This window comes from Chelmon rostratus, chromosome 12 (assembly GCF_017976325.1).
Source record: "Chelmon rostratus isolate fCheRos1 chromosome 12, fCheRos1.pri, whole genome shotgun sequence".
Lineage (NCBI taxonomy): Eukaryota > Metazoa > Chordata > Actinopteri > Chaetodontiformes > Chaetodontidae > Chelmon > Chelmon rostratus.
Genome location: NC_055669.1, coordinates 22,358,256 through 22,372,783, shown reverse-complemented (window position 1 = coordinate 22,372,783; position 14,528 = coordinate 22,358,256). Strand labels below are relative to the sequence as shown.

The 14,528-nt window shown below is 43.2% G+C and overlaps 2 protein-coding genes across 3 annotated transcripts; both read right to left on the bottom strand.

The window, feature by feature from the left end:
• Positions 1-1,819: 1,819 nt before the first annotated feature.
• On the bottom strand, positions 1,820-4,462 carry LOC121615213 (acyl-coenzyme A thioesterase 5-like). Its single transcript, XM_041949467.1, has 3 exons — positions 4,006-4,462; positions 3,315-3,502; positions 1,820-2,428 (listed from the first exon to the last, which is right to left on the bottom strand). The coding sequence occupies exons 1-3, from the start codon at positions 4,460-4,462 to the stop codon at positions 1,820-1,822; spliced, it is 1,254 nt and encodes a 417-aa protein (XP_041805401.1).
• A 3,774-nt stretch (positions 4,463-8,236) lies between these two features.
• On the bottom strand, positions 8,237-11,650 carry LOC121615210 (acyl-coenzyme A thioesterase 3-like). 2 transcript variants are annotated; one of them, XM_041949465.1, is made up of 4 exons: positions 11,624-11,650; positions 10,290-10,772; positions 9,465-9,667; positions 8,237-9,132 (listed from the first exon to the last, which is right to left on the bottom strand). In XM_041949465.1, exons 2-4 carry the CDS (start codon positions 10,744-10,746, stop codon positions 8,524-8,526), a joined length of 1,269 nt encoding a protein of 422 aa, XP_041805399.1. In that variant the 5' UTR covers positions 10,747-10,772; positions 11,624-11,650; the 3' UTR covers positions 8,237-8,523. The 2 variants fall into 2 exon arrangements, with proteins under 2 accessions (XP_041805399.1, XP_041805398.1); XM_041949464.1 differs by lacking the exon at positions 11,624-11,650 and adding an exon at positions 11,382-11,433.
• Positions 11,651-14,528: the final 2,878 nt, after the last annotated feature.

The following is a 14,528-nucleotide window of genomic DNA, read 5'->3' as shown; positions in this document are numbered from 1 at the left end:
TTCCTTGCTTTTTGATCAATCATTAGGGGCTGTGGAGCCGTTCTTAGTCTGACCCGTCACCTCGGACCAGTTTGCCTTGGGAGACCCTACCTGGGGCAAGAAGCCCCAGACAACATAGCTCCTCATTCAAGTACTCAAACCCCTCCACCACAATAAGGTGGCGGTTCAAGTAGGGGAGAGCACAAGTATCTTGTGTTTAAATTAACTAACTTCAATGTTGAAACAGAGCCTACTGCTCCTGTGTGACCTGTACATGAAGACCTGCAACACCAAATTTAATTCAGAAGTTGGCAATTTAAACTTAACTTCATTCGCAAGCAATAACATAGTCTACAGTTTCACATTGCAATTCAATATGATTTTTATCATGTGGAGGAGCTGCTGAACAAATATTAGAGAATGAAGTGCAAACTGGAAAAACTGCATCTTCAACATTGAAACTGAGCCTGCAGCTGCTGTGTGAACAGCGCACCAAATTAAATTCAGAATTTGGCAATTTTTTAATAAGGAGGCGACAGCTTTCCAATGTTAGTTTGTTCAGCATTTTAATGTAATGGAGGTCAACGGTTATGACTGCAAAAGCTGTGAAGCTGCAGAACGTGTCCATGTGTCCAGCTGTCATTCAAACATGGCTTTCACACAGCTGAGACCTGAAGCTACAAATCAGCAGGTGGAAAGTAACGAAGTATATTCATTTACTCAAGTATCACACTTGAGGCCAGTCTTGAGGTCGAAGACTTGTTTTTAGCCGCTAACAAGAAACAGGATTTGACATAAAAGACAGAGTTTGTTCACGTCAGTGAGCAGCTCAAACATTGGTGCCCTCTAGTGGTAGTTGAGAAAGACAGCAATGCACCTGAAACCTGTTGGCTATTTATGATGTTTCTGACCCTGAATCTTGGCTCACATATTCAATGTATTTCTTCTGCAATTCAACTTTTTTTAATCATTGCTTTTCAGTGAGACAGATTGATTTTTTAACATGCTGAATGAAGGGGAGATTTGGCAAATTAGTAGTCACTCATTCATTTCTGTAATTGATTTAGAGCCAATTATCTTTTCATCTGCAAACCAACTGTGTTTATTGACAACAGTTTTACGAAGTGTTCCTGAGCCCAAGTCGTAACATTTTACACAGCTGAGATCTGAAGATACAAATCATGGTGGAAAGTAACAAGTATAGTACTGAAGCACAATTCTGAAGTTGCTGAACTTGAGTATTTTCACTATGTGCTAATTTATAAGGAATTATTGTACTTTTTATGCTATAGCTACAGTTACTTTGAAGATGAATCTTTTGTATTTAAACTGTACGACTGGCTCATACAATATGACTCATCAGGAAATAGTGATATAAAGAAGCAAAATTTGGCTCCACTTCATCCTGATGCAACAACAAAATACAGCTCACATATTAATGCTTCTATAACATGAATCCAACAATCTAACAACATGACACTCTGCCGCTCCAACTGACAGCAGACAGTTAAAAAGCCATTTTTCCAACGTTTTTCTGTCAGTTTTTTGCATTTCTAACTCTTATAAAGAACAACTTTGGGAACCGTAAAAAGCTCCAAGTGGTTTCTTGGTTTGACCGATTTGAGCAACCGTAAATTGGTGCAAAACATCAGCATTAGCATGTGTAATTGAACTTCCTGTGCAGAAAATCACTTCCTGTCCTCCATTTGCAGTTCACACCACAACAAAAGGGTGACATGACATCAAAAGCAAACAACCTATTGCAAAACATTCAGCTTCATATATAATTATCTTTGGTAAACTGCCATTGTTTGTTACTTTCCTGTCAACCTACTTGTATCTATAACTTGGCTTCAGTCTGTGTGGCATCGCAGCTCAGGTGAGTTCTGAAGAACTCCTGGATCTTCTTCCACAGGTGGACTTCAGCTGCTGCATGAGCCTTGGGCTCACCTCCCCACAACACTGGAAAGCTGAGGACCCCATGCCTGGATGAGGGGCAGTGTGGCCCGTACGGTGGCTCCAGTAAGTGTCCAGCTCTTGGGTAATACACACTCTCAAAGTTCTCCTTCCCATGACGCTTCAGTCTCTCCATCATCTCGTCTGCATAACCTTTGCTGTCCCAGTTCAGGTCGTCCTCTGAAGCCACAAAGAGGAAACGTCCTTCTGCTCGTTCAATGGGGACCAGGCTGCCCTTGTTCTCCTCTGCCAGGGGATCTTTAACACCATACTTGCAAATAGCAGCTCCTGACTCAGTGGGAATCACCTTGTCAAAGTTGAACAGTAGCGGTGAAAGGATTTGGTGTTTCTTATAGTAGAGGGGGAGGGCAACATTGGCGCTGCAGCCGTTGATCCACACTACGGCCTCAACATCTGGCACAAAAGCAGCAAGTGAGAGCGCAACATCTGCTCCCTTTGATCGTGATATTACACCAACTCCTTTACTGCCCACCTGTGAAGAAACATGAAATCAGAGCTGATAAAATCTGTAGAAACACACAGGGCTGAGGAACTGGGCTGTGAAGGAGAGTCAGCAAACTGGATGAAATGTGGAGGTCTTCTCAAGCATGGAGGCTCAAGGAGCTTACAAAAAACGATTTTCCTGTGTTTTGTGTGACCTCGAGTTCACAACTTGTCCTCAAAATAACCAGGATCAGAATCTGTCATGGTTCTGAGTGTTAGTTTAGTTCCCTTTTTATGTTGACAGTTTACCTCATGTGTCATCTTTTACTTTACTTCCTGTGTAATCGTCTCATTGTTTTCACCTGTGCCCTGTTAGTCTTCCCTCTCAGTGCATTCAAGTCCACATTTTCCCCTGAGTCTTTGCCAGTTTGTCCCTTGTACACACTGTGTCACAAGACCCAGCCTTTTCACCAATGTTTCCCTGTATTTCTTCTGTTTGTGACATCTGATTCATTTTTTCCCTGGATGTGGCTTGTTTGTTGGATTTTTGAACTCCACTTTTTGTTCAGTCTGCATTTGGGTTAGCATTTGGTTCTTGTTCCTCCATGACACAATTACAACAGAATCAGCTTCATTGGCCAAGAATGTGTGCACATACAAGTAATTAAATATTAAACACTAAAGGTACTCGCACAGAAAGGAAGACACAGCTCAACAAGGATGAAAAAGAAAAAAAATAAAAGACTGAGCAATAAATCGTGTGAAAAAGTAAACAATAAACAATACATACAAAGAACTTTACAATGTGCAGGGAGTCATGTGACGGTATTAATGTACATGAATAAGAACCAAAGCAGGACTGGCTTCCCACCAAATGGCTCAAAACAAAAGGTCTGTACCTTTGTGCTGCCGTGTTTCAAAGTTCAACAACTCACCTGAGGTTGTCGTTGTAAGAAATCCTTTGCTTCTTCAAAGCGGTCCAGAAGTATCTCTTTGACGTTGTCAGGCTGATCAGTGTACACCCCCACAGCCAGAACCACAAAGCCTTTGTTGGCCAGCAGACAGGCTCTTTTCTCTGACATTAAGGTGCACAGATCCAACACAGCAGGAAATGGACCGTCTCCTGGAGCATCGACATACGAGTCAATGTCAACAGTAGATCATATAAAAATCACAGAGCAACTCTGAGCAAAGAAAGGGACAGAAACCTTTGCCTTGTTGCTGGGTATGTCATATTCTTTTAAAAGTTGTTCAATTTTGTCACTAGGATCAAATCTTTGCACTTGAAAGCTTTATGAATACAACCCCTGAAAAACCATTCACCCTCAACGGAACTGGACTGTTTTTAGCCTCAGGATGTGTTGTGAATGTGGTCCCTGGTATTGTGAATGCTGCTTCGCTGTGAGGATAAAAGCCAATCAAGCCATCGTTCATCTCATTGGTTACATCTGTCCTTTTCCTGCTATGACAAGTCAAAATGTCCATTGTGAAAAAGGTCTACTATGGCGGTGAAATGTGAGCGGGTGTTGCCACAGTGTCCTAATAATGAATCCTGTTAAACTTTCAGAACAACACACTGTAGGCTGTAATTAAGCTCTGATGAAGACAACGTGGAGAACCGCCTACCTGGGGGAGTAAACAGGACTCCCCAAATGTTCCCCTCTTTGACGAGGGCCCGTCTGACTCCGTCTCCCATGAGAACCCTCTCATTGGTCGCCTCTGCCAGCATCCTGCCCTCACCTCCCTCCTCGTGCACAGAGAACTTCACCACGTGGGGGTTTAGTGAATTGGTTTTTTGAAACCTTTTGTGTGGTCTGTCTGCCCTCATCGACCACAGCAGGCCCGTGGGTTCAACCCCAACATAGCTCCCACCGAGTGAGGGGTGTCTGTCCAGGTTGATCTCCCCGCTCCCATCAGCCCTGTAGGTGGCCGAGGAGCTGAACACCACCCCCTTCTCGTCAGTCGATCTGGCTCTCATGGTGACCGCCTGTCTCGACCTCAGCCCGGCCACCTTCACCTGAACGGGCTCATCAAACAAGCATCTGGCGCTCGGCAGCAGCCTCAGTCTCACTTGGGAGGACATCTCTTCTCAAACTGATGTGGCAGCAGAGGGGGTCGGGGTGAATGATCTAATTTAGTAATTATTACGAGAATTTTGATTAGGCCAATCACACCCAAACAGTTAGAGAGATTGATAGTCAATTTGACCATAGTAACAGACAACGCCACCCCAGGAATTTCACCTGGAGAATTATGCTAACCCTTTCCACAGTAGTTATAACACACAGGTTCGTTTTACTGATAAATGCATGAGACTGGGTCCAGTGTAAATAACACGTTCATTTTATTTAACTATATATAATGGGTTTAACACAATTCATCAATAAAATTGTTATGCACACACACACATTCACACACTCACCCCGAGACCCACCCAACAAAATAAACACAAAAGCAAATAACTAAATTGGCAAATAACTAAACTGGGCTTAACTCACGGTTAAACTAATGAACCACACAAATGAACAAATCCCCACAAAATACACACACACAAAAAGGACAAACAATTAAATTGGGTTTTAAATCAGGGTTCAATTAATGAACAACACAAATTAACATAACCAAATCAATGCAAACAAAAGAAAACGGTCAAATAACCCACAGCAGATAAGCAAAGATAATCAGAAATAATCTTGAATTCATCAAAAATAAACTCCAATAAACATGCAAAGCAACCAAAGAAATATGATAATAAAGAAGAAGTAAAGCAAACAAACATGCAAAGCAATCCAAACGAAAGGCAAAGGACTAAGATAATAACTAGCAAAAGTAACTAAACCCTAATATACATGCGACACAATTAAAAGAGAAACTATTATTAATAAAAATCAGTCCCTTGTTGATTACACTCCAAGGTGTGCACAGCCCAGGGTAAGAACAGCAACCACCCCAATGAGTGTCGGCAAAAGCAACGCTGGAGGTGCAGGGTTGGATGAGTAGAAACAAATAATTGTACAGCAGGTAACGCAGACCGGCAAAACAGCAGCCGGCTGACTCGGCGTGCAGAGGAGGCGGGGTTAGAGCCGGTAGAGCGGATTGCACACACGTGTACCCGTCAGGAGGATGACCATCACAAGGTGAGGAAGAGGAGAGCTCCGCACCGCAGCGGCGCGACCACAAATGCGGCAGTGGACCGCGGACCACCCACCTCCACGCTACAGCACATGAGACGAGGCGCAGAGGGAGAGACATTCAATGGGCCGCGATTGTCTCCGAACATGGAGAGGGGACACCTAAGTGCAGGAACCGAGGACCGGCAAGCCGAGCGATCCGGCATGAGGCGACCAGGTGAAGCAACTGGTGGAGGCGGGGCACGCTTCAGGCAAGAGAGCTCCCAAGGCACAACCACCCACCTTTATAGACTGCGCCCCAAGCAGAGATATGCTGAGACCGCAGCACCAATTAAGGCAGCACACATCAACAGCCATACTGCTACACTGAGGACCCTTTGACTGGAACAAAGTAAACAGGACAGTCACCTTTTTCAGCCAATGTGACACAGAAGACACTAAATCTACCAGCGTCAGTCCTCACACTGTAGTGCAGGGGTCGGGAACCTTTTTGGCTGAGAGAGCCATGAACACCACATATTTTTGAATGAAATTCCAGGAGAGCCATACAATATGTTTAAAACTAAAAATACAAGTAGGATATTTCGATGCAAATGCAGCATGGCGTGTGTCGAAGTGCCGCTTTAGATTTGACCGCTTCATAGATGCAATTTTATCATTGCATATTAGACACAAAGCAGAACCAGCTTTCTCCACAAAGGCAAATTCCTCTGTCCATTCCTGCTGAAAAGTACGATACTCGTCGTCTTTTTTTCTTTTAGCCATCTTCTCAGAAGCGTGTCAAAAATTAGTTAGCTGACAGCTGGATTAACGACAAACTGTAGTGCCTGCGCACATCGACCGCGATTTTCGACAGCAAAATACGGCAGCCTCACTTAAACAGTGCCTGTCACGACCCGATCTGCGTTGCCTCATCTGCGTTGCCTTTGTGATTGATGGATAGATCGATAAATAGATAGACACAACGACATGTATGTTTGCCACTTTCCCACTGAAATGACTGCGAACCGGCTTTCTAGTCGCTGGCTCGCGCGTGCGCAAAGGATTTGTCTGCGAGCCAGATGCGGCTGTCAAAAGAGCCACATCTGGCTCGCGAGCCATTCCGAGCCTTCCCGACCCTACAGAGCTTCACTATTTGAAGCATTTTGTTTCACCTGTGCCGGCAATGTGTCAACAATGTGTAAACAGATAAACTAAAGGTTCAGTTATAAAAATGAACTAAAGTAAAAAAAAAAAAAAAAAAAAAAAAAAACTGAAGCATGAATATATACCAACACAAACTGTTTCACAGTTTTGTGCTGATACAGACTCGAGCAGTTTTATTGTCCAGGATGTAACGTATATGTAAGTAGATCTGTTAAAACACCTGTACAGGTAACTCAAAGTGATGACGAGCGGTTTGTTTTCCCATCAAGGAACACTATAGAGGTGACACATTAGCTATGAACCTGTGAGCAGTTTGATCTGCAGCACACTGTGGCCACATGTCTCCAGGAGACATTTTATCCATACATACGAACAGAACAAAAGAGATACTTCAGTCTGAAAAAGATAATAACGGCATATTAGCGCAACCAAACTCCATTCAAAATTTGTAGATTTTAACCTTCGTCAATTAGCAATCGACAACTCTCCGCTGCGAAACTTTGTTTCAGCATTTCACCGTCATGAAAGTCACCGCTTAATGCAATAGCTGTGAAGCTGCAGAATATGTCCATGTTGAAAAGACGTTTCACAGAGGAAGGAAAGCTGAAACCACTCCATCACAGGACACGAAGTGAGATGTAATACCTGTTCCGTGATTTGATCTGAGCCAGAAGCTTTTCGTGGGTCTGACAAAAGTAGAACTGGATGTTGGGTACTAAGATTTCTCAGAAAATAGTGTTACCAACCTGTGATGTGAACCTCGTGCCGGCCTGGTCTGAAAGCTGTTGAAAACATCAGCTGGCTTTATTGGATGAAGCTCTGTGCAGTTCGACACTCTGGCCTGCAGAGGGCGCTCATCAGTCTGTCTGTGTTTAACACTTTCAGTGGATTTTACACAGCTGAGACCTGAAGATACAAATCATGGTGGAAAGTCACAAGTAAAGTACTGAAGCACAATTTTGAGGTTGTTGAACTTGAGTATTTTCATTATGCGCTAATTTATATGGAGTTATTGTACTTTTATGCTACAGCTACAGTTACTTTGAAGATGAATCTTTTACATTCAAACTGTACAACTGGCTCATAAAAGATGACATACTGTTCATGAGTTAACTTCCCAATAGTGACATAAAGAAGCTAAACTTGGCTCCACTTCAACGTGATGCAACAACAAAATACAGCTTTCATGTTAATGCTTCTATAATGTGAATCCAGCAATATAATAATAGAACACTCTACACGGGACAATTATGCAAACTAAGTCAGATAACTTTTTATTGTTCAAGTTCATTTAGCTGCTAATGCATGACTTTTACTTGGGATGGAGTATTTTAAGTTGTGGAATTGGTACTTTAACTGCATTAAAGGACATTAATACTTCCTCCACCACTGCAAAAAACGTTGGTGGTGCCAGGTCTAGCACGATTTGACGATCAAACTTGCACTGTGCTGCACCACGATTGTTGGTTTATCTGAGAGTCACTGAAGTGTGCAGGATTTGGAAGGAAGGATGAGAATAAATCATTATTTCTGACATTCTTCTGGTCAAAACATGAAGAACGCAACAGAGAAGTAAAGGGTAAAATGTTTTATGTCATTTATTTGCAAAAAACCACGAACGTATTAACCAATACTGTGGCCTCAGCACCTGGCAGGTAAGAAGCCACTGGAAGAGCGAGATCTCCACACGTTGCTGCCTTCCTGCAAAAAAAAACTTGTTTTATACTTGACACAGACATGATTTGTAACTGTAAAACCAAAGAAATCCACAAGAAATCCAATTTTCCATAATTACTGAGCAGTCCGAACAAATACAGACAGAGATTTTAGCCATTCTTCACTGTTGTTTGTCCGACTGTAATCGTATCTATAACTTGGCTTTATTCTGTGTAGCATCGCAGCTCAGGTGAGTTCTGAAAAACTCTTGGATCTTCTTCCACATGTGGACTTCAGCTGCTGCATGGGATCTGGGCTCACCCCCCCACAGGACTGGTTTACCCACAGATCTATGGAAACTGGAGGGGCAGTAGGGTCCATAAGGTGGCTCCAGGTAATGCCCTGCTCCAGGGTAACACACACTCTCAAAGTTCTCCTTCCCATGCCGCTTCAGTCTCTCCACCATCACGTCCATGTAAGCCTTGCTGTCCCAGTTGAGGTCGTCCTCTGAGGCCACAAAGAGGAAACGTCCCTTGGCTTGTTCAATGGGGATAAGGCTGCCCTTGTTCTCCTCTATCAGTGGATTATGCAATACATTATTGCCAATGAAGGCCCCTGACTCAGTGGGAATAATCTTCGTAAAGTCAAACATTAAGGCTGGCAGGATTTGGCTCCTCTTGTAGTAGAGGGGGAATCCTGTGTTGGAACAGCAGCCATTGATCCACACTGTGGCCCCAACACCTGGCAGGAAAGAAGCCACTGAAAGAGCAAGATCTCCACTTTTTGACAGTGATATCACACCAACTCTATTATTGCCGACCTGAAAAAACAAAGAAAATTACACAGCACAGATTTTATCTGGTGTAGATGAACATGAATTGCTCTTCATCATATGTTTGTGTCTGTAAAAGGTCATTTTTGGACTTAATATTTTTGAGACATTCCCAGAAGAGCTGTACGATGCACAAAAACTGTTTTACATTCACAGTTAGCAACTGTCATTTATGTGGCTGAACACACAAGAGAAGAGTGCCATCGATCTCGAGCAAGTCAAACTTAATCAACAGAAATCCTTTTAAAAGCCAATTCTGACCCAAAACTAAACTTTCCAATCTTTAAAAAAAGACTCAAATGTGTTCATTATAAACTCACCTGATCTTGTCTTCTTAAAAACTCTATTGCCTCCTCAAAATAATCCAGTTGGACCACTTTGATGTTCTTCGGCATGTCATCGTGGCCATACAGAGCAACAGTCAGAACCACAAATCCTCGACTGGCCAGCAGAGACGCCCTTTTCTCCGACAGACCTCCACCGAAAGTGTACAGATCCAACACAGCAGGGAAAGGTCCTCTTCCTGGATCCAAAGGCTCATTATAAATAACTCTGCATTTCATATGTTTTTTAGCATTTGTTGCTTAATGGTTCATGTATTCTTACACTTAATATGCCCGCTGCTTCTACTATTTCCTGTTTTATGTTCCTTCTATGTGTTTTTTATGTGAAGCACTTGGTGCATGTGATTTCTTTGTTGTAAAACACGTTGAGCTGCAAACCTTGTATATGAGGTGCTCTGTAAAAAAGTTTATTATCATTATTATTCCTATTATTATTATTCCCAAACACGTGTAAGCACAGATCCCAGAGCCTGAGCATGCTCACTGAAGTCTGCCTGATGTGAAGCTTTCTTCAATTGATTAAAGCTGCAGAGTTGTATCAGAATGAAGTACAGGCTTCATGGTTACTTTATTGAAAGAATACAGGAAATATGTCTGCCAATGGGATGATGTCTTTTTGGATGACAGTGATTTTCTGTGGTGTGAGATTTATCAGCCTGTGGATCAGCAAACTACTGATGAAGATGAATTAATTGTTCTCTTCAGAGGGTTGGTGACTGCTGACCATAAAATAATGTCGGCATCATCCTCTAAATTTACTGACTGAAAGATTTAAAGCATGGCAAAGAACAAACCACTGACCTGGGGGAGTAAACAGGACTCCCCGAATGTTCCCCTCTTTGATGGGGACCCGTCTGACTCCATCTCCCATCAGAACCCTCTCATTGGTCGCCTCTGCCAGCATCCTGCCCTCACCTTCCTTCTCGTGCACAGAGAACTTCACCACGTGGGGGTTTAGTGAATTGTTTTTTTGAAACCTTTTGTGTGGGCTGTCTGCCCTCATCGACCACAGCAGACCTGTGGGTTCAACCCCAACATAGCTCCCACCAAGTGAGGGGTCTCTGTCCAGGTTGATCTCCCCGCGCCCATCGGCCCTGTAGGTGGCCGAGGAGCTGAACACCACCCCCTTCTCGTCAGTCGATCTGGCTCTCATAGTAACCGCCTGTCTCGACCTCAGCCCGGCCACCTTCACCTGAACGTGCTCATCAAACAAGCATCTGGCGCTCAGCAGCAGCCTCAGTCTCACTTGGGAGGACATCTCTTCTCAAACTGAGGACCCTTTGACTGGAACAAAGTAAACAGGACAGTCACCTTTTTCATCCAATGTGACACAGAAGACACTAAATCTACCAGCGTCAGTCCTCACACTGTAGTGCATCTGATACAGAGCATCACTATTTGAAGTGTTCTGTTTCATCTGTGCCCTCAATGTGTCAGGAAACAGAGAAACTGAAGGTCCAGTGATATAAATGAACTAAAGTAAAACACAAACAAATGAAACATTAATATTTAGCAACACAATCATAAACTGTTTCACAGTTTTGTGCTGATACAGACTCGTGCAGTTTCATTGTTTCACCTGTACAGGAAACTCAATTCATCTCCAAAGTGATGACCGAGCTGTTTGTTTTCCCCTCAAGGAACACTATAGAGGTTACACATTAGCTATGGACCTGTGAGCAGTTTGATCTGCAGCACACTGTGGCCACATGTCTCCAGGAGACATTTTATCCATACATACAAACAGAACAAATGAGATACTTCAGTCTGAAAAAGATAATAACGGCATATTAGCGCAACCAAACTCCATTCAAAATTTGTAGATTTTAACCTTCTTCAATTAGCAAGCGACAACTCTCCGCTGCTCAAGTTAGTTTCAGCATTTTACCGTACCGTTTATTGCAATAGCTGTGAAGCTGCAGAATGTGTCCATGTTGAAAAGAAGTTTCACAGAGGAAGGAAAACTGAAACCGCTCGATCACAGGACACGAAGTGAGATGCAAGTCCTGTTCCGCGATTTGATCTGAACCAGAAGCTTTTCCTGGGTCTGATAAATGTCGAGCTGTACGCTGGGTACTTAGATTGATCAGATGTATTTAAAATGTCTTTAATTTATGAATAATAGTGTTACCAACCTGTGATGTGAACCTCGTGCCGGCCTGGTCTGAAAACTGTTGAAAACATGAGCTGGTTTTATTGGATGAGGCTCTGTGCAGTTCGACACTCTGGCCTGCAGAGGGCGCTTATCAGTCCAACTGTGTTTCACACTTTCAGTGGATTTTACACAGCTGAGACCTGCAGACACAAATCATGGTGGAAAGTCACAAGTATAGTACTGAAGCACAATTTTAAGGTCCTTGAACTTGAGTATTTTCATTATGTGCTAATTTATATGGAGTTATTGTACTTTTTATGCTACAGTTACTTTGAAGATGAATCTCTTACATTCAAACTGTACAACTGGCTCATAAAAGATGACCTACTGTTCATGAGTTAACTTCCCAATCGTCACATAAAGAAGCTAAACTTGGCTCCACTTCAACCTGATGCAACAACAAAATACAGCTTACATGTTAATGCTTCTATACTTTGAATCCAACAACATGTGAGGGATTATGTATAGTGAGCAGGTTCCTACCTGATAATGTACAGTGAGCAGGTAGGAACCTATATACCACTATACATTATCCCGCTATGTACACGGCTTCCTACTAAAGCATTCAATAAAGTGACACAAAACAGTGATTAAAACTTATTTTATTTATTTACTGAGCCTTCTCTTGTCTGTCACCGCTCTCACTGCGCTGCGGCTCTGAAAGTAAACACGTACGTCGCACAGCAACCGTCTCTCGCATTGCTTGCCCATGCTGTGTTTTCCTTGTGTTTTGTTCTTGTCTTTCCACTTTAATCTGGTCAGTCTCTGTGTCCTCAAGTCTCTCGTGCCTAAATATTGCTTCTCCCGTCGGTCCAGCCTTGTTCTTTACTTTTCCTTTCTTTTTGCTGGGGACATGTCATTCTCCAGCCACGTGTTTGGTCCTCTCCAAACAATGTAAAAGTAATGTCCGCAAAATGCTCCATATTTTGCCACTCAAATCAGCTGGAAATCAGTTATTGAGCTTGGTAAATGAACGGATTGCCCCTTTAGTCTATGACTGTTAGGAATACCTGAGCAGCAGCTCGTCTATCGAGAAATAAACATTTTGACGATTGACCAATCAGAATCAAGTATTTAAGAGCGCCATGTTCTAACTGCACTTAAACATCTGAATGCGGGACTTTTACTCATGATGGAGTATTTTTAAGTTGTGGAATTGCTATTGTTACTTCAGGAAAGGATATGAATACTTGTTCCACCACTGCAAAACATAAATTGTAGATTGTTGGTACCAGGTCTCGACTGTTTCGTATTTTAAACGTGTATGTGAATCACTGAAGTGTGCAGGATTTGGAAGGAAGGATGAGAGTAAATAATTATTTCTGACATTTTTCTGGTCAAAACATGAAGAACGCAACAGAGAAGTAAAGGCTAAAACGTTCCATGTCATTTCTTTATTTATGAGCATTAACGCATTCACCAACACTGTGGCCTCAACACCTGGCAGGTAAGAAGCCACTGGAAGAGCAGGATCTCCACACTTCCTGCAAACAAAAAAACAAAACAAAAAATTACTCAACTCAGATTCTCTCTCGTGTAGATCAACATGAATGACACTTCATTGGTTGCATCTGTCAAACATCATTTTTGGATTGTTCACATTTTTCAGACAATAGAGTTCAGAAAGAAGTTTTTTTCAGTTATGCTGCAAACACTTAAACAATCACCACCTGGGGCAGATGGGTTCAGATCTTCCATCTGATCATTCACAAATGATTCAAAGCTACTTTCCTCAAACATGTCCTCCTGTGTTGCCCACCTGTGCTCTCCTGAGTTCTAAAAAGGCCCAGAGAGGCAGCCTTTGTTAATTAAGCCCCAAAACTCTGAACAGCCTCCCTGAAGGTCTTAGAGGTTCTAAATCTGTTGACACCTTTTCAACAAAATCTTCAGACAAATCTTTTTAACATCTCTTTATCCTTAAGTGTCTTTTATTTTGTCGTATCCTGTTGATTTCATTCCACTTTGTTCTTTTATTATTTTATTTGCTTGTTTTCATCATTTTATCACTAATGTTTTTTCTCTTTGCTTTCATGTTAAGCACTTTTGCATTTTATGCATGAATTGTGCTTTATAAAAAACTTTATTATGATTGTTCTGATTATTATGTGAAACTGTTAACCCCGTTTTAGGAAATGTTAGTCGTGTTGCTTGTAGCTATTACTTGGTGATGGGTCAGACTAAGAGCGGTTCCACAGCCCCCAATGAAAAACAAGAAAATAAGGACCACTACATTGCCCAGGTTGACGTTACCGGGGCCCCACCCTGGAGCCAGGCCTGGGGTTGGGGCTCGCAGGCAAGCGCCTGGTGGCCGGGCCTTCACCCACGGGGCCAGGCATAGCCCGAAGGAGGGATGTGGGGCCGCCCTCCAGTAGGCCCATCGCCTGCAAGAGAGATCAGAAGGGGCCGATGTGGTGGGATTTGGATGGCAATGACTCCGAATCTGGCAATTGGGACACGGAATGTCATCTCACTGGGGGGGGGGGGCTGAGCTAGTGCAGGAGGTTGAGCGGTACCGGCTAGAGATAGTCGGGCTCACCTCCACGCACAGTCTGGTTTCTGTAACCCACCTCCTCGAGAGGGGCTGGACTCTCTTCTACTCTGGAGATGCGAGCAGTTAGAGGCGGATGGCTGCTGTGGGCTTGATTATAGCTCCCCACCTTAGAAGCCATGTGTTGGTCTATGTACGCCTTCGGGTTGGGGACAGGTGCCTCACTGTTGTTTTGGCCTACAGGCCGAACAGCAGTGTAGAGTACCCGCCCTTCTTGGAGTCCGTGGGAGGGTTGCTGGAATGTGCTCCGACTGGGGACTCCATTGTTCTACTGGGGGACTTCAATGCTCATTTGGGCAGCGACAGTTCTACCTGGATGGCCGTATTTGGGAGTGTC